Below are 23,926 nucleotides of genomic sequence, written 5' to 3'. Positions count from 1 at the left end.
ATATTTACCCTTGGTACTAGGAAGTAAAATGATGAAAATAATAAGCTGTTCCACTTACACTGGCATCTAGGTATGGAAGACATCGGGGCCCTGGGATGGAGGCACTCTCAACTCTCCTTGTGGAGGTGGTGCCTGGGCTGGCCTGCCACTCAGCGGGTGAGTGGCAGTTTGCTTTATCCTATCCTGGTCCTGCATTCAAAGCTGGTGACCTCTAACCTGTAGAGGACTTTTAGTCAAAAAATCAGTCCTTGTTGAAAGGCTGAGTGGAACACCAACCTAAGAACAGGGAGAGTTGGGGGACGGACACCCTGAGTGAGGGTCCTGGTGGAATTACTGTGTCACACAGAAAACTCCAGAGGTTAGGTTAGGGATATGATAATGGTGTCCCCAAGCTAAAGAACTGGAAAGAAAAGGTCAAATGATCAGCCACAGTAGGGAAGCAGGTTTAAGTAAGAAGTCAGGGCTGTTCCCTGTCAGTAATTGCTTTGTAATCCCATTGTCAGGAGTATTTCTTAATCCTTTCCATCCCTGTAAATAAAAAAAATGCTGTAGTTCTCTCTGATATGCATCTTAAATGCAGACTCTCAAACTATAGAATGATGCTGTGTCCCTACAGCTGCTCACATTGTGGCCAGGGACTCTCTGCTTTGTGAGTTTAACTTTTTAATTAGATCCCAGGTCTTTTCAAGATCTATCCAACCCTAACTGTTCACAAGTCTTAAAGTTCCTTTACCTGGGAAACAGTGGATACAACTTATTTGGAGTACTTAACTAGCAAAGAGACCAAGCTACCTCAGGAGATTATGTCATTGATGCATAGTAACCTCTGCTATTAGAAAATGCTAATTGCCCTTTATACGGATCCTTAGCTGTTGAGTTCCATTCACTTATGACTTTTAAGTGTGTAAGCCACAAATGCTCAGTGATGAACCCAAGAGAAGTAAAGGACCACTCCAAAAACTGTTCATTATAACAACATTTGTTCATTTATTATTTATTTACAGTATTTACATATTGCACAATAGCAGGAGGGCTGTTTTTCATTTACCGTATAAGAACAAACGGAACTGGCCTGGATATATTCACAAATTTATACTCCACTGTCTTCAAAACATGACTGAAGTTTTTATTTACCTCTTTTTTTTTTTTTAATTTTTCATGCAGGTCCAAATAATATTCTGGGAGTTTAATTGTAAAAGTAATACAAAATATCGAATCATACTATATGCTCTATGAAAATATAGTTTAAGATTCTGCCTATGTTTCTAAAGTAATTTTTTTGTGATTTCATCTAATCTGGAAAATGAAATAGTCTCTCATAACACTGCACATCAAATGTGAAGTGTTCTCTTGTTTTTTAAGATATAATGGCAAGGATCTCCTTCAGGTACACTGATTTACTGAATACATATCTGCAAACAGTGTCAACAGCTTACAAAATGCAAAGGAATTTTGGAAGAGTCTGTAAAAATAAACCTCTGTCCACATGGAGTGGGTGTGGAGAGCTGTCCGGCTGGTCTCCAAGGCACTGCTCAGGGTCCTGCTGTGTGGCTCCTTCCAGCTGAAAACAAATGCATCTGGTGTCCTGTGGCTGCACACACTTTGTTATCAGTGCTAGAGGACCTGTTGCTTTAGCTGTTTAAGAGCACACTTAGAAACATGGAGTCTCTATGTGTGTGCATATAGCTGTGCATTCCAAAAAGCAGTCTCATTTATTCTGGAAAATAACTCAGTTTTGCAGTTACCATATGCTCACTGCACCAAAGGATGAAAACCATCTACTCATGGGAACTCTGATTAGCATTAGCACAGGAATGTTGGGCTGCCTGGCCCTCTGTGTGTGGTCACAGCCTCAGGCTCATTCCATGGGGTCTGCAGCTGGTGGCTACTCTGCGAGATGGCTGGCCAGCTTTCTACCTCTGTTCACAGGTGAGCAAAAGGAGTGCTGTGGTTTCTGGTACTCCTAGAATAATGATTACCCTTCATTCTTTTAACATTTAGTTTTTAGTTGTAGTTGGACACAATACCTTTATTTCATTTTATGCATTTTTATGTGGTGCTGAGGATCGAACCCAGGGCCTCCCATGTGCTAGGTGAGTGCTCTAACGCTGAGCCACAACTTCAGCCCCTACCCGTCATTTTTAAAAGTGGGGGACACCTGCAAGTTTAAGAGGCTGTAGCCTGTAGGATAAAGCAGATATTTACATATGCTCAGAACTACACTTTTTTGAACATATCCCTGAACTTGGGCATTTCATCCGACTACCTGTAAAGGAATGTTTGATGTAGGGAATGAAGTTTCTCTTTGGTCTGAGGTCAGTGAGCTCCAGAGAAGGGGCCCAAAGTTTGACCCTTGCTCCTGGCCGATTTAGAGACCGGCCCTTCTGGACTCTGGGCAGGTGCTAAGAGTGGGATCTTACCCTGCAGCCTGTGTGTGGGATGGAGAAGAGGCCACTGGGCACAGCAGAGGGACATGGCATGGCCACTTGGCAGAACATTTGCTTAGGGTTCCCAGTATATCATCCCCACCATGGGTGTCATGGGACATGTGCTCTGCCTCTGAGGGTCTCACTGATGTTCCAAGCCAAGCTGTGAAGCACAGAGAAACTGACCTGTGTCTACACTGGTGACCCAGCCAGTTAGGAGTTAGCTATTGCAATTTAAGACTTTTGGAAGAATTTAATCTTTAAAACATAAAAGTCATGACAACATCACAGTAGAAATCCCACTGTTTTAAATTTACCCATTTCCTGGCCAAAATGAACCTGGCTACATTTGTGACAACCGTGACTGCAGCAAACAGGTGGCCCTGGGCCTGGAAGCATGCAAGCACATGCCTTCATCCTACAATTGGCAGTGCACATGGGGAAATGACCAAGGGACAGCAGGCCATGCCAGGGACTTGTGGCTCAGCACACAGGATGCCTTCCCCTGGCTACTTTCCTGATCTTATCCCTCTGCAGGCCAGAGCTGAGCCACATAAGCCCAGTGTCCCTGATGGTCTGCCAAATGTCCACCTGTGGTCTGCCAAGAAGATAGCAACATGTAGCTGGAGCTCTGTAGATGGGCAAGGGCACCTTTGCCTTCCCCACTTGTAAGTGAATGGCAACTTCCAAGGGTCTGTGGCTAACATCTAAACAGTGATGGCAGGCTAAAGGCCCTGTCTTCCCCACACCTTCCCATGGGAGACTTGTAGGCTATATGTCTGTTCTTGGCTTGAAAGAAAGTAGGCTATATGTCTGTTCATGAATTGAAAGAGTATTCTGCCTGCCTGCCACAAGGCAGCTGATGGGCTTAGGATGTGGAGGGAAGTAGGAAGCTGCACTTTCTGGCTTTGACTGGCTTCAGAACACCTCTACCAAATAGCGAGCCAGGGAACCTCTGTAACCCTCTGCACCCACACACCCTGTCCTCAGTGCTGCTCTTCTTTCCAGGGGTACTTGTTCCTGATGGGGATGAGAGGATGTGAAGATGGTGAGGATAGTGTCATGAAGCCCCCTTCGCCCCCCGCACTAGCTCAGCACACAGCAGAATCCAAATCGGCCTCTGCTGCTTTTGCACACTAGGCATGTGTGAAAGCACCACACTCATTGACTGCTGAGACGAGCTGGTGCACCATGCTATTTACTACCTATAGCCACCTACTGCTGGTGCAGGATTAGTGATGGTCCTGTGGCATCTGTCAGGAAAGTAAAGCTTACCTCCTAGCCATTGCTGTCTTCCTGGACAATAGCTGATACTATTTGTTACACAGCACACCTTGAGAGGCCAATGTAAAATTAAACTCTTGAAAATTCATTTACATGTCTGCCACTACAGCTTAAGAAAACCATTGATGAGAACAGTTAAAGAGGATGACTATTCTGTTGAAGCCTCTTGGTACAAAAAGATTCCCAACCTTTAGCAGATACAGCATAAAATTCACATGGACACCTAGTCACATATGGACAGGCCCCTACTTGGGATGGTTTGACTCACGATGTCTTAACTTTACCCTGGTGTAACAAAGAGGTACAGATCATGCTTCAGATTTTGATTTCTGATTTTTTCCTGGGCTGATGTGTCCTACAATTTCCTTGTGAGGCAGCAGCAGCCTCTAGCTACATCTTCCAGCCAGCACACTGTCTAGGTTATGCGTACTAAATGCGTGTTTGACTGATGATGGATTTGCTGGGACGTAGCCCATTGTAAACTGAGTAGCACTGGTACTCACTTCTCAGTGGCAGTGAGTGAATGAAAGCCTGAAAGGAAATGGGCATGGTTCTAAGTGAGTGCCCTAGTTCAGGCACACATCTACACAAAGTCAGCCACCAGCCTGCTCCTTGCTGTTTAAGTTCGGGCTGGACGACTGAGGGCTGCTTGGACCGCCAGTAGGGGGCACCTGCTCCTCATGGTAGCCTTCTGAGCTATTCGGGTGTTAAGTTCTCTCAGGAAGGCTAACTCCACCGCCAAAGGATGAGTGTTCTAACTCTGAGCTCCTCATGTCTCAAACCAGATTCTGACCCTCAGGGAGTGGCCAACACAGCTGTGGGGAGCTTACCTTATCCTTCCATGCACATTGGGCTGACGGCCAGCCGAGTGAGAAGCCTGGCACATCTTTTATAGTCTACAGCAAAAATAAACCACAGACCCTTTCAGTTATCTGAACAACACTAAAAGAAACAGTAGATTTTTCAATTTTTGGAAGTATATAAATTGAGACAGCCATTTTAAAAAATATTTTGAATTTCCTGGAAATGACACAGACTCTGTCATCTACATTCATGGCTTCTAAGTTGTTGACTTAATAATTTATGGTTCTTCAAGGATGTTAGCATCACAAGCAGATGTCAGAGCTCATGGAAATGCCTGTAGTGTTGCTTACAAGAACACAGAATCTTAGTATGCCCTTGCGTGACTAAACTTTTAGGTCATGTGTAAACTGAGCTGACCATGCTGCAAAAAGTTGTGTGTTAATGTCCTAAAGAAAGTGGGTCACATTAGCAGAACACAGACCCGGATTGGACAGCAAAAAAAAACTAATAAGCTAATTTTCCTTTTTTTTTTTTTGAGGAGGAGGAGGGGTGCTGGAGATTGAATTAAATGAGTTTCTGAATGCAGACTGGTGTTCCCCATTACTCTATTCCACCAGGTGCTACCTCAGAGAATCCATGGAAAGGTTCTGTGACCACAGCCATAAGGGAATTTCCTCAGGATAAATTCTGTGGAAAGCTACACTTGTTTATAAATTACTAACACTTCTTTCTCAGAAGCAACAAAACCCAACTTAAAAAGGGAAGTGCTCATACTGAACTAAGAATCTGAATGAATGGGTAAATTGACAATAATAGGTATGCACAGTGTGTCAGACAAGGAACTTACTCCACTCTAAATATTTAGAGTTCATACTCTTTGTGTTCCAAGCAGGGAAACTATCTACCCACTGGCAGCTGGTCACCTCAAGGATGGTCTAATTGGCAAACTGTAAATACTTCCATTTGTAAATTGTCCAGAGATCCCAGTTGGTGCCCATGCTGTTTAATCCAGATGTGTCTAATCTTACCCCTCAGACCCTAATGCACAGAGCTCATCTAGGGATATAGTTAAATGTTGATTCCATTCCTTAGGTCTGGGAGGGATTTTGTTCTGCATTCTAGCAGGCTCCCATGGACCACAGAGTAAGAAGGTTCTGAGACCCCTTCCACTTCCAGCATGTCAGAATTCCAGGGATATGCTTTTATGCTGCCTAAAGCAAACTAGAAGTGGTCAACTTAGCTCTCCAGCTCTTTGTAGGCTGAGAAGAGGAGAAGGCAGCCACACATCTAAGTGCACACACATGTTGCCTTCCACCTTTGGGGACTCGGGGTGAACTGTGACTAGGAGTTTTGGTATTTTGCAACCAAATGGAGGTGGACAACATTGGCATAACATGGCATCCTGGAAAAGACACTGCAGAGATGACACACGATACCTGAATCCTGCCTTGCTGACACCTATTGACTGAAAATGAGCAATTTAAAATTGTCTCCATCTGTGAGAGAGAGGATTAGCAGTTTCTTTAGGGTCTCTTCCACATGTAAAATTCATGGTCCTACTCTTATAATACTGAACTTAAAATATGTGCACATTAAACAATAAAAAGCTTCTTTGGCCCCAGGAAGCATGTGAGTGATTTTGAAAAAAAAGAAAGCAGGGCTGGAGTGGGAATAAAGGCTCCAGTCAATGTGCCATGAGCTGAGATGGAGCTGTATGGTGCTCAAGAAATGCTCCCTGTGAACCTAGGAACTTTACTTACAGTGAAAGATTAGACAAGCTACCTGACTGGCTGAGACCCACAGGTGTGATATGAATGGCCCTAGCAAAGTTCTTGGTGTATGACACAGCTCTTAAACAATGCACATTACCACCAGGGCAGCTATGCTGCCCCACAAGGAAAACAACCTCTTGTGATCTGGCTCTGTTTGGAAGGCAGGACAGATGCCTAGTCTCTGGCAGGCTGCTGGCCTTGGTGGTCTCTGAAAGCAGTCTTCATGGTTTTTCTCCTGTCAGCCTTGAATGAGGTGGAAGTTGTCCCAGTTAAAAAATAGCTTTATGGAGAGCACAAAGAGCCACTTTTGGGGAAATAAAATGTTTTGTTATGGCCAAACAGCTGGAAGCATGCCAAGGAGAAAGGAAAGAAGCCCTAGGGGACAGCCATGACTGAGAACTGGACATATGAGAGCAAATGACATTTCTCCGCTAGAGAATAAGGCAGTCCAAAGTGCAGAATTCTGAAACAACTGAAAGATTCTTGGGTGATGAGGCTATCACTAATGTAAAAAAAGGTCACAGCACTGGACAAGATCAAGAATGTGACCTGAAGATCCAGGCCAACTTAAAGGTAAACCCCAGGCCTCTGCACAGGCAGCTGGTACTTCAAGGACTCATGCTTCACCTGTCTGATTGTCACATTTAAGCAGAACAAATATACACACCACACCAGAATTCATAAGCAAATGAGAAAGTGAATCAAAGCATTCAGCCTACTCCAAGCATGGACTAATTCCAGAGACTACGTAAGTTTTGTTCAGTGTGGCACTGCCTGATGCAGAGGTTAGCTATCTCTTCCGATCTCTGGGGATGGTGGCCCAACTCTTAGCTAGTGAAGACTCGGCCCCAGTGCATTTAGAAGGCAGGCTGCTCACTTACATGCCGGGATGGTGCAGTCTCGGGTGTTGTGGTAAAGTCTGTGGAAGTGCTTACTGCACTTAGGACTGAAATAGAGAGGACCTGGAACAGGAAGAAGAAGGCCATGAAAACACAGAGAACAGAGGAGCAGGGAGGGCAGCGGGGGGCGGGGGTCTCACCTGTGAGATGCTTCAGAAACTTGTCCTTCATCCTCAGGTCTCGAGGGACAATTTCTGTAGGGGGAGAAAATGTTACACTGGCTGAAGAAACCATGTTTAATGTGATCCCCAGTTAAAGTCGAGAAACCCACGAATGTGAATTAGCCACAGCATCATGTATGGGAGCCCCCTGGATCCTCACATACAATGGAATGAAGACTACATCAGGGACATGTTTTTCTTCAAACAGTGTTACCTACTCATAAAGTTCCAGTGATATCTGTCTACTCTCTATGACTAGGATAGAAACAGGGGCCACAGAGCTGCAGGATGAAGAAGACTTCTTGTTTCTTAAATGGTTAGCTGCTAGGAACAAATCACTTTTAGACACTTCATTTTAAATCAAATCCCATGACATTTCAAAGTGCTAGAAAGAAAACTTGACTCTTCAAACAAAAGCTGAGTGATAGAACATTACATTTTTCTGGACATATATTTAGAAAAAAGGGTTAAATGCCTAAACCACCTGCCAGGAAGGTATGAATGGAAAGGCACAATGGCCTGGCCTGTAAGATAGCCAAGACTTCCCAGGAGAAGGCTCCCAAGCCAGCTCCACACCCCTGCTCTGCACTGGCACCTGCTTCCAGCACGGTTGCCCTGCCATTCTTTGATTCCAGCCTTTGCTTTCTAACAGTGCTCTGTCACTCTCTGTCCCCTGATGTGGGTTAGGAACTTTGCTGCGATGTATGTGATGCTGCACTTTGGAAGCATGCTTGGCTCCTTGCACAGGGACAGATGCACTGGAGCCTTCTTTGTACAAGGGGGAAACTAGTGTCAGTCTTCATTTACTCCTCACCTGAGTCAATCCATATAAACTGACCTTATCATATTTGACCTAATTGTGTCATGAAAGCATTAAAAGCTTGCATGCTTTCCTGGGAAATTCCCTGTGGGGCAGCTCTCTGAGAAGGCCAATGCATAGGGGAAAGCTCTGGACCATTTCTTCTCAGCTGAAATGCTGTGCTTAGAATACTTCCATTTCCAAAATAACAGACGCCAGTTCGGTGCACATTCCTGACCTAGGCAACAGCTCCACATCTTATAAGCAAACTAGGGGCAATTATCTGCAAGCCTCAGGCACAGAATTCCCATTTCCTTTTAAAAAAAAAATACCCCTTGGTTTTTAAAAACAATCAACTTGATTTATCTTTTAAAATGTGCTTCTCATTTCCATTTCCAAGCAAATATGAATCGAGTGTGTCAGACATGGAAGCTAGACAGTTGGGAGCAGACCCTAGTTCCCACTGCTCCTCTCTGTGCACACTGCCTGCCCAGAGCACTCACTCTGTCCCTCAGATCCACACAGCCAGGACCCTCTCCGCTCTCTGCTCCCTAGGGTCCACACTGGCGGGACACTTACCCACTCTCTGCTCCTCTGAGTCTGTCCCATAGTCTGAGGCCTCCCTGCGGCCCAGGGCAAAGTCCGGTTCGCTGAGGACCTGCAGCCTCTTGGACTCCCCGGAGTGGTATTTCTTCAGCTCCTGGACCAGCTCCACCAGGAGCCGCAGCAACGTCTGCCGGTCCGTGGGTCCCTGGGGCTGCAAGCGCCCCCGGCCGGGCCCTGCTGCGCCCAGCACCAGCAGCAGCCCCAGGAGCAGGGGCCGCCCCGGCGCGCGCATCGTCCCGGGTCGCAGGGCTGTGGGGCCGCGAGGACCGAGGGAGAGCGTGGGAGGTAGGGTCTGTAGATCTCCGGGACCGGTGCCGGGGGCGACCGCGGTGACACCGGCGCCTCGGGGCCGCGCGCCCTCAACTTTCCCCGCACGCGGTGTCCGCCGGGGCCCGGCGTCCACACAACTTTCTTCAGCCTCCGGGCGCCTCGCCACCTCCGCGAGGAAGCCGCCGCTCGCAGCGGCAGCCGGGCCTCGGGTCCGCCGGCGTCCCACGCCACCGGGACCGCGCCCGGGAGCCCTCAGCCACGCGAGGCCCGGCCCGCACCTGCCCGCGTCGCCCGCCACCACCTGCGCCCGGCTGTGTGCCCGGCGCCCAGCGTCCGCCCGCGTCGTGGGCGTCTGTCCCGCGTCCACCGCGTCGTCCGCCCGGCCGCGACGCTACTCCATGGCCCGCGGCGCCCGAGCGCAGGGGACGCGAACCGCCGCTCCGAGGGGATCGCGGTCGCCCGGTGCCCGCGCCGAGTCCTTCGGCTGCCGCGCTTCTTATCCCCGGCCGCCGACGTCAGGCGGGTCCCCAGGGCCCGCGCGCGGCTTTAATTAGGGCCGCGAGCGCTCCCACCGCGCGGATCTTCGTCAGACCCCCCCCCCGGCCCGCTCGCCCCCGCCCCGCCCCTTCCTCCCGGTCTCCGCGCGTCCTCTCCTCTGCGCTCCCTCGCTCCCGCCTCCTGTCCCCTCTCCCGCAGTCTATTTCCCCGTTCCTGTCACTCGTGACAGGATGGGAAGAAACGCCTTTACCAGGAACTCGGATCTGTTTTTGTCTAAACGCAGATCTGGGCTATTGAGAAGGAGATGCTGACTGCTCGCCATTTAATAAGTCAATTAGCGTCTGTCCGGCTTGAAGGAATCCGCTGGCGAGGCCAGAGCCGCTTTCGGGACCCGAGCTGTCTTCACCGCCCGAGTAGGGTCCCCGGGCCGAAGAAGGTGACGCTCGGGGCGACGCTCGGGTCCCCGTGGGCCGCCCTGAACGGCAGGACCCCGCGCCCTTCCCGGGCCTCGGAGCGGGGCCCTCCGCCTGCGCCCCGAATGTGGACCCTCGGCCGCGGGTCGTTTGCTCCTGGGCACTTCCTCCAGGGCTTTGTCTTTAAGAAAGTTTGATTCTTTGGATGTAGCCAAACACTTTTGTGAGGGTTCGGTTCCATAGTTTACTTGATTTTTTTTTTCTTGTAAAATGTATTATCAATCAATTGCGCACTTTCCCATTTTATTGGTGCTTTCTGGGCAAGAGCTGGACGTCTTCCAAGTCGGAGATCTGATCTGATTGGGAAAGGTGTTCTAACCCAGTCCCAGAAAGGGAGAGAGTGGGCGAGGATTAAAAGCCTCCACCATTAACCGGCAGCTGCACGGGCGGTGGCACCAAGATGCTGCCAAGGTGCAGGTGCGCTCTCGCGCGCAAACCCGCGCCTCCACAGGAGGCTAAAGTCACTGTCCCCCAGCGACCGCGGAGAATGGCTCAGTTCTGTCTATCATCCGTGTGCTCTCTTCCCTAGGTCTATTGGGGAGAAAAAATGTATGTCAGGGTAGAGGTGGGGTAGAGGTGGGAGATACTAAAGCGGGACCCTTGGGCATGTCTATATCTGCTCTCTAAAAACAAATGGTTTGACTTCCCAGGAAGGCTTTTGTTTTGTTTTAGGTTTGCAAGAAAAATTACTAACATGCTAACGTTTCTGCTGAAATACACTCAGGAAAAAGTAAAGTTTCATGTCAAATATATTAGGCATATGAAATGAGATATTTTTCCTTTCTCCATTTCCCTTTTCATGAATAGGGAGAAATTTAAGTTCTTTAAGTTCCTCTAGCAAGAGCGACGCCTGCCGCCCAATGCTTTTTGGTACTGGCTGGGTGAGCGGTCAGGGTAGCCTGGCGGCTTGGGGGTGTGCACACAGCTGGTGAGCAAGGTAGTGGGAGCTGATGAAGCTTCTGTCTGTCGTTGCTGCTGTTGCTCCAGCCTAAGCATGTGTTATTTTAGACTTACCTAAATAGTATTTTTAAATAGCATTTCACAGAATGAAAAACTACACTTTTATAAAGGACATCAGTGGGATCTACTTCCCACAAATACTACTAACAAGGAAGTTTCGACCAGTGTTACCCTTCTTCTTTTACACTTTTTAATGGGACCTGATGCCCACTGTGTGGATGCTGCTTCAGCCTCACTCACAAGCTAGATACCTACACAGCACAGAGCCAGCACCTGGTTGGAATTTGAATCCATGAAACCTGACAGTTAAGGATTAGAAACTCCAGGCGTTCTTTCATTCACTTGTGTCAAGTTCTGTGTTAAAGTCACTCCTAGTGCCGCTCATGTTATATACACAGATTTATAGAGTTTAAATAGAAGACTATACTGGTTTACTAGTCTTTCCTAGACTTTTCAATTTACAGTGTTGCTGGGATGAACTCTGTGAAGCTCTCCAGCTTCCAGAAATATGTGTCTTGTGCTCAATGTAAGCGCAGTCTGACCTGCTGAACTCCCTGCTTTGAGGCCTGAGAAGGCAGGTATGTACCAGCTCACGGAGACAGGAAGTTGTGTCATAAGTCACTTGGTCTCTCCACTTCTTTTTGTGTAAAACAGGGAGGCTGGAGTTGTCCCTAGTGTAAAACTACATGATCTTCTGATTGTTACAAAAATACGTGAAAAAATGCAGTGTTTCCTACAAAAATCTCAAGGTAATTCACTTGAAGTCATCATTATGAGCTTATCTATCTACTTTCAGGCACGAAGAGGTAATGCATTTATATTAAATAATGTAATTCTCTCCTTTAGTAACTGAACAAATGTCTACTGTCAAGGATCCAAAAAGCTGGAAAATTAGCAACAAACTGTTTTGAAATTATTGAAAAAAATTGTTTGCTGGAATTGAGTTAGTTGTTGTGAGCACCTCAACCTTTATTCAAGATGTTTGGCAAATGAGAGGAATATAATTTGCTCAGTTTTAAGCAGTGTAAGGAAAGCTGCAGCACCCCAGCCACAATCATTCTTGTCTTGTCAAAAGAGGTATTAATTTAATTTTAGATGAATATTAACTCTCTACAAAGACTTCTGACAAAGGTATGTATTAACAGGTTTTAAACTATTATATCACTCATTTAACAACCTAATATCTCATTAGAAAGAAAACAATCACCTTTCATAAAAGATAGTCTCATGTGCTATGATGAATATTGCTTCATGTTTAGCCTTTACCAGTCAGTAGCTATCAGTCTGCTAGGAATGACCAAAGCTTTTAGGAAGCCAAGATTGCTCATAGGACGGTCTCCCTAAGAAAGTGCAGGAGCACAGCCTCACAAGTAGCAGCTTTGCCTGTGTCCATGAGGGGCCTCCTGCCTGATTCTTTCCCTCCTATGCTAAGGACACCCAGGTCATGGGCCTCTCACATTCTTTGGTTTAACTTTTGCTTCTGCAACACCACATGATGTAGCTCAGAAGAGGCATGAATTACACATTTTGCAGTAAGGGTTGGAATACCAGTCAGCACGATGGACTTTATTCAGATTTTTCCACCTACAGCAGAGATGAAGAGGACTTTCACATGGGAAAGGCCTGAGGACATGTGGACTTCTGTTTAAGTTAGAAGTTCCAGCTAGAGAAGTCTTGAGACATTGGTGCTTTGGACTTTTGGAAGTCCCAGCCTGGCATGTTTTTTTTTTGTTTGTTATTGATACCAGGGATTGAACCCAGGGGTTCTTGACCACCTCAGCTACATCTCCAGCTTTTTAATTTTTTTTTTAAATTTGAAGACAGGGTCTCACTAAATTTTTGAGGCTGGCCTCAAACTTGCTATCCCCATGCCTCAGGCTCCAAGCCACTGGAATTACAGGTATGAGCCCCCACACCTGACCCTGGCATGTCTTGATGGCCACAGTGAGAATAAATTTGAACATGCACACCCATTCTCAATAGTTAAAAAAAAGACCCTACCCACTTAGTAAAAGGGCTGTCAACTGCCAAAATGGTTCATGGGAATATCTGAACAAAGTAGAGTCTTCATGTAGGCAGGTGAGACCCGCAAATACTGCATTCCTTATGTTTCTGCAGGAGATGAAATGACAGAAACTGAGGCCCAGGTATGGCTCTGCCCTTTGGCCTGGCTATCTCAATTCAGGGTCCTCCCTTTCTGGGACCTGGACATGGGCCTGATTGGAAGTGAGGAGGACTGAGTGGGGTTTGGGGAGAGGGGCAGGCATGACATCTACAGCCCCCTCTGGCTGGCTCCTGTGCTTGCCTCATTGGGTTTGCATTCCTGGCATCTCCAACTTCCTGAGGTCTAATTACACTCTCACAGCTCCACATACCACCCTCGCAGGGACTGTTTGTAGGCTGACCCTGCTGTACACTCTCTGGCTCCTAGGTTTCCCTGTGAGATCTTGTGGAACTCCCATGGCCTCAGAACTCTGGCATTCTGCACATCTGCAAACCAAGCATCAAGTGGATGGTGCCACAGTCTTCAGCCAGGTGGGCTGGGCCTGGGCCCACTCAGGACAGTGCAGCTGTGCTCAAGTGCCTGTATGGCAGTACATGGGGAAGCCAGATCCCTAGGCACGTGTTTTTGTAGGGGCAGCATACTCTGGGCTCTCTTCTCAAAAGACTCTGTCCTGGAAATAATTCTGCATTTTTACATCTCTGAGCTGTGGTGGTGGGGTCTGGCCTCCTCTTGAGATGCACTTGAGACATCTTTCCTCTTGTCCTGGTGCAAAGCACTTGGCCTGTTGTTCTTGGCAGTAATGACAAACCCTCCTTGGCCATACCTGTAAAACTCCTTTTCTCCCCAGACTGTGTTTTTTCCCCCCAAATCTTTCTGCTCTGCTCTTTTTTCTATCATTGTAAATTTGGCTAAAAGTAGCCAGTAATACCCATGCCACAGTCCAAGTGCTGTGCTGCCCTAAAATATCCTCTGCCAGACAAACTGATTCATAACCTTTAAGCCTGACCTCCCACAAAGTCCCAGGTCAGAGAAAAAATGCAACCAGATTCTTTGCCAAGCCTAACAAGGGTGGCCTCTAGTCCAGTCTCCAATTTCCTTTCCATCAGAAACCTTGGCAGTATCACCTTTGCTGTCCACATGGCTACTGGTACTGGTCTTCAAAGACTCCACCAGATCGGCTTGTTAGGCTCCACTATGGCATTCCAAGTTTTCCCACATACCAAAGGCCTGTCCACATCAGAGCTGCAGGCGCAGCAACCACCCACTTCTTGGTACCAATTTTCTAGGCATCCTTTAACCCAGTCAAGCAGATGCCAAAATCAGTCATCACAGAAACCTATGCTGTGAAAACCAGTGTTTAGAAATATAAGGAGAATGTGGACATCTCTTTAGAAGGATCTTATCATTCAGGAAGGATCTAACTGTCAATCTACTGTCAGTCACATGAGGATGCCTTCCTGGAGCTATCTTGGAAGACCTTACAGAAATGGGCATTTGAAATGCCCTAGATGATGGGTGGGAATTGCTTATGTTGGTCAGGTACTGTGCATGCTGGACAGAGAGAAGTGAATAGGCAAGCTCCCAAGGGGGACTGGGACCTGGGAGTCCAGCTGCAATGATAGGCTGAGGGGGGCACAGTTGGGCAGCTCTCCAGAGTACAGTGTGGACGAGGGGAGAAGCCCAGAGCCACTACTTCCCACTCCTTGCCCCAGCTGGGTGGCATTTCCTCTGGAGCCCCTTTCTGCACTTCTGTCAGGGAAACAACATGAGGACCTACTGCTCTTGGGACAATGAACTGGTTTTGTGAACATTGAGATTTGTTAAGTTCATAGTGCAGTGTGCAAAAGTTTTACAAGCCAGCTAATTGGCAGTAACAATGGCCAAGTCTTTTGGTATGTACTGTCTCATGGTGTATCTCTCCCTTCCCCTGATGTCATTTCTAACAATGCATCCTGAAAGACAGCATCTTTCAAATCCTATGGGGTGTCTGGGGCATCAGAATCTGTGACGTGCTTGCAGCTGCATTGAAACTATAGTTAGCAAGTGAACTGAAATATCCTGAATTAGTAAGTTTTCATGTGACCAGTCAGCAATCAGGATGGTGACTGAGGGCTCAGATCAGTCAATGGGGACTCAGAACAGTGAGCAAGGGTCCAGGCCAGTGATTGTAGGTCTAGGCCAGTGGGTAAGGGCTCAGAGTAGTGGCTGAGGGTCCAGGCCAGCGACTCAGGGTCCAGGCCAGTGGGTGAAGGCTCAGAGTAGTGGCTCATCCAGAAGGTCACTGATCTCATCATAAGGCTCCACTCCAAAGGCCCTACCTCCTAATACCTTCACATTGAGGATTAAGTTTCAATATGCACATTTGGGGGAGACATAAACATTCAGACCATAGCAGCACCCATCAATAGGGGCAGATTTCTGGTCCTGTAGAACTCAGGCTTTAAACAGACACGAGACAAATGCAAGTCTATACCTCCCCTGGAGGGCAAATCCACACCGAGGATCTCACTCCTATATCCCATGGCCAACACTTGAACTCTCAGGTGCTCATGACATTGGTGAGTATTTCTGCCCTCAAATTAGTTGTATGATAAAGAACACTAGACAGAACATGATGCATGTGTGTGGAGGCTTGGTTATGGAGAAGGAGGAGAGAAAACCAGTGTAAAGGGTATGGAAGTACAAAAGATTATGGCATATTTGGAAACTCCAACTTCCAGAGTCCCTTTCTAGAGCAGAGTGTGATAGAGGAAATGAGTGAGAAGAGGCCATTCTAAATGCTATTCTAAGTTCTTTGAACCTTACACATGGTGAGCTTTGAGCAGGGGATTGACATAGTCAGATTTGTTCTTTGGGGCTAGATAAAGAGAGAGGACCAAAAGGACTATGGAAAGTGGCAATTTTGTCAGTGAAGGATCTTCACCCATCCATCCATTCACCTACTCATCTGTCTATCCTCCACCATCTGTTCATCCATTCACTATCTACCCATCCATCCATCGATCCATCCATCTACAATTCACCTATTCATCCATCCACTCATCCATCATTCACTCACTCATGCATCTATCCTTCATCATTAATCTATCCATTCACCTACCAACCCATCAATTTTCCATAATTCATCCATCCATCCATCTACAATCCACCCATCAATCCATTCACCAACCCATCTATCCATCCTCCACCATCCAACCATTCATCTATGCAATCATTCATCTTCTAAACATCCATCTATCCATTCATTCACCCATTCATCCATCCTCCATTATGCATCCATCCATTCATCCATCCATCATCTACCCATCTGATCCTTCTTTCTATCACTGAGCAGAGAAATTGATACATGAGTTGCTGTAGATATAAGAGGGAGCACAAAACCAGGTGTGGCAATGAGATGGAAAGCAGAGAAAAATCTGTGCTTCCTGGGAAGATCATCTGTCTCTATATCGTTTCATCCTGACAATGGCATTCCTAGAGATGAACACTTCTTGAAGTTCACTTAAAAGTGTAGTGGGAAAAAGAAATGAAAATTTGAAGTAGTAACTGTTTATAACTACCATAAAGTAAGCAATTCACTCACTCAGAAAATACTGGTCCTGGACCACCGTGGGCAGCACAGTCCCAGTCAGCCACACTGCAGTGAGCAAACATGGTTCCCATGACTTGGCCTTTCAAATATAAATAAGCCTATTTATAAAAATAAATAGAAAATTTACTAACAAGAAATGCAATACAAAAGTAAGCTTTATAAAAGCAGAGCACCCTAATTCAGCTTTGTCTGGGTACTGAGGATGACAGTTCTTCAGTCAGGACATTTCCTGCTACATAAATGGATGGCTGTCCAGGTGGATGGTACTGGGCTTCTCAGAGGGGACCAGTGCTGAGAACCAGGTGTGTTCTCAACTATGCACAGATGGACAGGCACTGGGACTGGCACAGCTCTGGGTATTGTACGGATCTCTGGACCATGGAAAGACCCCATGTCCACCAGCTCTGTGCCTTTGCCTTCAAGAAGCCATTGCTGTGAGCATGCTCCTTGTTCTCTTTCATGTTAAAAGTCTTCTGTTGGCTGTTGTCAGTGTTGGAACAAATCTCCTTAGAGTCTTCAGATGTGTTTGAGTCTGTAATCCATGCACCTCTCTGCCACAAGCTCTAGAAGCTCACATTTTTATGTGGAAGATCCTTTCTTTAATCCATCCTCAGCATAATGCAGACTTTCTTAGACATATCTCTGAGGTTTTTCTTTGTTCCTGTATGCCTGGATTGAGGGTGAAATTCCAGAGGAAGTAACAAGTCAGCTTCTGAATACAGGGAGAAGCTTGAGTCAGAGCACTCAGCGGGGACAATAGGGTCTGCCCTGCACTTTGGCTGCACCCAAGACCAGTCCCTTCAGCTCCTGTCCTCATGTGCCCAGAGGAGGTGCACCTATCCCTTGTAGACACAGGGTCTTTTAAAGAGGATTTAATGTTCTTGATAAACTCCAAAGCAGGCAGCATTATTCTGCATGCTGTTCATGACTTTGAACGAATGCACCTGGCCTTCCTCTCTGTGCTGCATTTTGGGCACTGTTTCTAGATGGCAGTCTTGAAGTGAGAGAGAGACCTGCCCCAAGGGCTGAAGGTGCCCCCCTTCAAGTCAGTGGTGCTGTGCAGTGAGTGGCTGTGTCTGTGGTGTCCGGTGTGTAGGGCCCGCTTTTCCCAGGACCAGGTCGGCTGGGTGCCCTGGCTTCCGCTGCAATGTGGTCAAAACTCTGCAAAGTGCATCCAGGGTGTTTTGGATCATTCCCCTCCTCATGTGTTTTCATCACAGCTTGAGGTGCCAGTCTCTGATGTTCCTATGGCCTTGTAAGCTTGACTTTCAATTGAACACTGTCCGCACTGACACATGAGGTCATGCCCTGTCACTGGCTGAGCTGAGGCCCCCCTTAGAGGATCTGTAGGTGTTCAGAAGAGGTCCATTTGGAACCCTCCCTGTTGTCCTGTCTGTGTGGACAGGTCACCATAGTCACAGGTCATTACCAAGTTCATACTGTGGTTCTTTTCATGGGTCCTTGGGAGCTTGCAGGAGCCTGTCAGCTTGCTTTCTGAACTGAGAGGCTGGGTCTGGGGTTGGCCACAGGCTCCCTCCCCAGCTCCCCTGATTACTGATCAGTGCTGTGAAGCTGAATGTTTTAGGTATACGTCTTGCTGATGTACGGCGTTGTTTTTATTTCAAATGCACTTCAGAAAATCATCAGGCTAGGGATAATAATGGTCGATTCTAACAGTTCTGTGTTTAAAGTTTGAACAGTATCTTGCACAAGTGAGGTTTGACAGATGGCAATGGGTAATCATTGTTTCCCCATGTAGAAATATTTGAATTTGAGAAGGGATCCAATCTTTAAAAGGGAAATTTTATTGTAAAGTCTGTATCTTTCATAACTATATACTAAGACCAAATAGCCTTGCACATTTTGATAATTGACCCTTAAATTGTATTTATGTTTCAAAGCAACAATGGTGTGCAGGGAAGAAGGTAAGTGCCACCTGCAAGTTTCAGAACCTTGGGGGCTGGCTTTGTTATACAGGCCCTGGCTGGGACCCAGTCACTGATGGTCCTGGGTGTGCAGGTGGGCTGGGGGACACCTGCCCACTCCTGCCCCTGTGCAGGCCTGGTTGGTGAGGTGTTGGCAGTGGGCAGGGTAGAGAAGATATTTTGGCTGAAAGTAGTTGACAGTTCTTCCTGCTTATGATTGTGTGCTTGCCCAGACTTTGATGAATATTCCTAATGACTGATTCCATGTACATACCACAATATGAAAAAATTCCGTTTTTATTGTCAGCAGGTTGAAATCATAGAGTGATAGAAAACAGTGAAAGCAAATTTATGTCAACTTCAAATCATAGCTTTCATTGGGCCCAGGTTTTCTCTGATATGTACAAGAAGTGAAAGCCTCTACAGCTTTGACTTTTATTTGAACTCTTATGATTAGCAGATTTGTGAAAGAACAGCCCTGAATGTAGGGGTATGGTAATTACAACTTCCTCCATTTCTTAAAACGTGTTCAGTATTGAGAAACTGCTATATGTCAATGTCTACTCTACAACATACAAGAACAATCAGATGCAAAACGAGACATGGAACCTACAACGCTGCTGCCCCACATTCTTAGCAAGTCCCTCTGCAGAAGGCACAACTCCCTGCAAGCCATCCTGCTGAGCTGGCCCAAGGGTGTGCTTCTGATTACTTACATACATGTATCCCGAGGATATTGGTGAAACTTAAGTCGAAATGAATCTTAAATGTGCTAATGAGATTTGTTATTTGAAGAACCTGTGGGTAATTTATTTTTAAAGCAAATAAGGACTTCATAAGGAAAATCACTATCCATTATTGTTATTTTTTTTTTGGTCAGTCTAAATTTATGTCACTATGTAGAAATGGATTTTTAAAATAATATGTGACTGCTTTAGAATTATTTTGATTATTTCTTTCCATTTATTTTACCATAATTATTTTAATATTAAATTTAAGACTTTCTGGCTGCAGAGAACAGAGGTGCTGTGGAAGTGGCTTCTCCGGGCCTCAGTGACACCAGGCCCACCCCTTCTGCCAAAGTGCGTTCCCCTCCTCACCACCATCACCGCTGTCTCTGAGACGGCCTGGGGTTGAGCAGAGACTGCCCCCCACTGTGCAGTTGCCCTCTCCGGGGTGTGTACTTCTCTTGGTCAGTTCAGGCTAGGAGCTTGCCCAGATCTCGTCTGTGCCTGTGAGTGCCTAGAGGCCACCACAGGAGGTGCTGCTGGGATGTGCTCAGGGATTACAGTGCACCCACTCCACCTCACTCAGAGGATCAGGTCTGCCTCTCAGCAAGTTCACCGGCCCTGGGAGTCCACACAGAAGGTGAGAGGCACTCACTCAGGCCATGGTAAAGAGGCCAGACTGCTTGAAAACCACTGCTTTGTGGGTATGTCCAATGCAGCTATTCTTCTGTCTTGCTTCCGGCTGTCCTGTTACCCGTCACAAATCCTCATGCACATTAGATGAAGCCATTGTCCTGGTGCTCTCCATGCCACCTCCTCTCTCACTTTCTGCTTCTGGGATTATGTTTTCCTTCTGAGAGCTGACAATGCACATATCACATCCAAATCCACAAATCAGCCTCCATCTCAGGCCAGTCAATACAAAGGCCGAAAATGAGCAACTGAGCAGTGACTCAGAAATGGCTCACAATGACACGTAAAGTACCCACTGTGGCTAGGTGGCAAGAGCTACTGGGGCCCACCCTGGGGGCTACCCCCACCGCCATGGCTCTCCAGCAGCAGTGGCATCACATCCACAGAGGGCACTAAGTCTTCTCGACTGCAGACTTGATGGTGCCCATCCCTGTTCCTCCTCCACCAGGCATGTCGGTCCTGCTGATGGGCAGTCTCAGGTTTGTGGCCTGGAGGAACCACACATGGTCCTCATGGGAGCACTTACCATGGCCTGAGCCCTGGGCTCTGGACAGGAGGAGCATGTGGGTGGGGCTGTGTGCATGGATGCTAGCTGGTCAGTCAGGGACAGCCACACTCTGCTTGGTCATTGGAATATAATGACGGGGAATGGGCCTAGGAAGCCCCAGGGTGACTGCAACAACCATGGAAGTTCCCTCCACTCCCAGGGAGAGGGCAGTGCAGAAGAGATGACCTCTGGTGGAAAGACAGTTTCTCCGTGGCTCTCAGCAGAGGAAAGGGACACAGCAGCATGCATCCCTCTTTCCACTCAGGAGCTCCCTTGAGGATGGACACAGGGGGCAGAAAGGGAGAGGCCACCAGCCAATCAAGCTGAAGGCAGCAGGCATAGCTAGCTCCTCCTCTTCTCACTTATGGAAGCCCAGCCAAGAGCAGGAGCCTTGGCCAGCTTCACACATTCAACGTTCAAGCAAAAGCCACCTGGAAACCATGAAGACAAAGACAAAAGCTAAGTCCAGGACTCTTGAAGCAGAAAGTTTGGCCCCTGCTTCAGGGTTGGTTGCCTGCCTTGCACGGCTCACCTGAGAGAGGTAGTTCTCTAGTTGGTCAAGCCACAACAAGCAGGTTTCTTTGTACCTATGACCAAACTCACCCCAGGACATTCCTTTAACCTGTCAGTGAGCCAGCCCCTGGCCCTCCAGTTGTGACCCAGGGCTGCCTGCAAGCCTGGCTCTAGGCTCTCCCTATGCAGATGAACTCTTTCATCTCTGGTGTTTGTCCGGGAGCAGAGCCGGCTCCATCTTATAGGCAGTGGGATGTTTTCCTGCTGAATAGTGTCTGTGTGAAAGTCTTCATTTGTTTCTCTTGCTGTCCTGTTAGTTGACATGATTAGGACTGCTGCTCTGGGGCTGAGCTAGGGTCTGGACTAGTGACCAAGCCCTGGCAGGAGTCTCAACATGAGGTGCTGACCTCACCTCATCTAGGAAACTGCTTTCATCCAACAGGGCCTGCCTATTGTCACACTTGGGAAAATGATGAGTTTCATGGCCTAAAAACATGTTTAAAGTATTTACCTGTTCTCAGTCCTCAGAGAATTCAAACCCTGAAGTCACAGTGGCAGAGCTGAGGCAAAGACTGGCTCTGGAGGGCTCTATGCTCCCACCTTCCTTCTGGCTTCTCATGCACACCACGTGCGGGGTGCCTACTTTATAAGGAGGGCAGAGGCAGGTGGCTACAGGGGTGACCTCCTTTGAAACAGGTCAGGGTGGGGACCAGAGAGCTGGTGCATCTGAGGAAACACCCTGGGTGCTGATGGCCATGTGATGTGGTGAGTTTGCAGATCATGGCAACACATCTGTACTCTCTTAAACGTATTGCATATTCTCTGTCAGTTTGTTTCTTAACCCAGTTTGTGCCAATGCTTCTGTCCAATAAGAATCAGACTTCCTGAGGGAGGAACACACTACAGGTGAGAGCTGTGTCACAGATTGTCAGAATACTTTGACTCAGCAAGTACACAGAGCTGGTGCTCCAAAAGGCCCTAGCTTGCTGGCATTGCTATGGCAACCACCCCACCCACTCATGCTACTGTTAAAGGAAATTTTGTTCCAGCTGGAATCTGGCCGCTCTGCTGACCAGGAGGCTTTGCTCTGTGCACTCTGTAGCCAGCCCTGCTTTTGCTCCGTATTTCCCCTTCTGGTTCTGCCCCCTTGTTTTACAGCATCTACAGTTATTGGTTGTGCTGTGTCAATGGCTAACTTTGCCAAGGAGCATCTGAGAGAGCACAGAACGTCTCTCGTATTCCGTGGAACGATACCTGGAGCATAGAGAACATGTGGCAGCTAGAGGGCCACTGGAAACACAGGACAAGTCAGGTGCCCACTTCTCCTTTGGGGTTGGGAAACCATCCCTGGAAGCCTGCTTCTCCCCTTCCCCACTCCAGAACAGATGGGTGCAGACAGTTCCAATCTTCTCCAACCCTCTCTCTTCCCAGCCTACATCTCATACTTTTTAACAGAGCAAAACTCACCTATCTTGCCTGAGGATTTCTGCTCAGTGTTCTTTGCTCATCCAGAGATGGGTGCTGCTTCTCAGTGGGTTCGCTAGGAGCCTGATGGGAGGCCAGTGATGTGTGAGGCTGGCCACTTAGCTGAGGAGCACACCTCTGTGATGTGTGAAGTCTCCCTCCTCCAGAGGCTGACCATCTCTTTTTAAAAAGTAAAATGGAAGCACATCAACTACTCTAAAACTGCCTTGCTGTCCTCTGTGGGCTTGATATGGGATTGAACCCTTGTAGGTCACTTCTCAGGGGCCAGGACAGGGCATCTGAAGGCATTATGCTCCCAGCAACACATGAGCCCCCACAAAGATAAGGAGAGAATGATAGCTTTCCCTAAAGCGACTTAGAAAGAGCCAGTGCTAGTCTTCAGGATGAAGACGCATGGCAGCACCAAGGTCAGCTCAAGCAGGAGAGATGTCAGACCCCTACCAGACGTTGAGAGTCCTACCTAGCCAAGTCCCCTTGTCGAGTCTGCAGGACTCTTGGGACTGCATGAGTGTGTTTGCCTCTGCTAGGGTGGGCACACCCTGATGTGTGCAGGCTGGGAGGAATGTGGGGCTGCACAGCAGGTAGAATCTCCGTGCAAGAGAAGATTTTGCTGGTTCAGGGGCAGCTCCCTCCAAATCGCTACCTGTGTTGTGCTGGAGGTGCTGCTTGGGTTTCTCACTTGTTCCTAAGTTCATTCACTTAATACTCACTTGGTATTTCCCCCTTGGGTTTAATGGAAAGGATGTTTCTGAAGTGAGGAGAAGAGAAAGAAGGAACAACAATTTGTTATCATTTTCTTGCGCATAAAAATGAGGACCTCCAGTAATTTCTATAGTGAATCTTAGGAATTTCTACAATAAGAGGCTCATGCAGGGGTGACCTGCATGGTAGTGGCTTCTGGGCAGTACTGCCCCACTCAGCACCCAGGGAAGGCACCTGGGTGTTGTTCATGCAGAGCAGAGTCCAGTACCCCCATGATGCTCCATAGGGTTGTGCTGCTGGGTTGGCAGGGTGCAGCAGGCCTGGGTGCATGCTGAGTTGCCTCTGGTGAGCTCCACATCAAAGCCACCAGCTTCCTTGCCACCGTGAGCATCATGAGACCTGGGAAGACTTGCTCTCAGCAGACTTCTCTGATAGCTGAAGGATTACACCTAGCAGACATCAACAGGGGTTCATGAGTCAGTGAATCAGTGCCTCACTGTCCATCCAGAGTGCAGACTGCAGACAGGTCCTGGGGAAAAGACCAGAACTGCTCACTCAGGGGTGCAGGCTCCACCCCACAGAGAAAACTGCTGGACAGGGGGCGATGGTCCTCCCACAGGCCAGTCAGATGGAAACAGCTGCTGTTCCCAGGAGCAAGGTTTTTCATGGGGCCACCAGCAAGTTCAAAAGGACTCTTACATCTGCAGGCAGGACCAGACAGCGTTGCTCATATTAATGGTGTACCAGGCTTAGCACCAGTACCTGGGCGTGTGCCCGTTATGTT

General features: G+C 47.7%; 1 protein-coding gene across 1 annotated transcript; it reads right to left on the bottom strand.

The window, feature by feature from the left end:
* Window positions 1-963: 963 nt before the first annotated feature.
* Window positions 964-9,615, bottom strand: Alkal2 (ALK and LTK ligand 2). The gene is made up of 5 exons (XM_005327379.5): window positions 8,725-9,615; window positions 7,326-7,379; window positions 7,168-7,248; window positions 4,541-4,606; window positions 964-1,561 (listed from the first exon to the last, which is right to left on the bottom strand). Exons 1-4 carry the CDS (start codon window positions 8,981-8,983, stop codon window positions 4,542-4,544), a joined length of 459 nt encoding a protein of 152 aa, XP_005327436.4. The 5' UTR covers window positions 8,984-9,615; the 3' UTR covers window positions 964-1,561; window position 4,541.
* Between the last annotated feature and the right edge of the window lie 14,311 nt (window positions 9,616-23,926).

The sequence above is a fragment of the Ictidomys tridecemlineatus genome, chromosome 12 (genome assembly GCF_052094955.1).
Source record: "Ictidomys tridecemlineatus isolate mIctTri1 chromosome 12, mIctTri1.hap1, whole genome shotgun sequence".
In the NCBI taxonomy this organism is placed as follows: domain Eukaryota; kingdom Metazoa; phylum Chordata; class Mammalia; order Rodentia; family Sciuridae; genus Ictidomys; species Ictidomys tridecemlineatus.
This window is presented reverse-complemented; position numbering and strand designations above follow the sequence as displayed.

Coding starts and splice junctions, on each gene's coding strand:
- Alkal2 (XM_005327379.5), bottom strand. CDS start 8,983: ATGCGCGCGCCGGGGCGGCCCCTGCTCCTGGGGCTGCTGCTGGTGCTG. Junction 7,380..8,724: donor CTCAGAGGAGCAGAGAGTGG/GTAAGTGTCCCG, acceptor CTCCCCCTACAG/AAATTGTCCCTCGAGACCTG. Junction 7,249..7,325: donor GTTTCTGAAGCATCTCACAG/GTGAGACCCCCG, acceptor TTCCTGTTCCAG/GTCCTCTCTATTTCAGTCCT.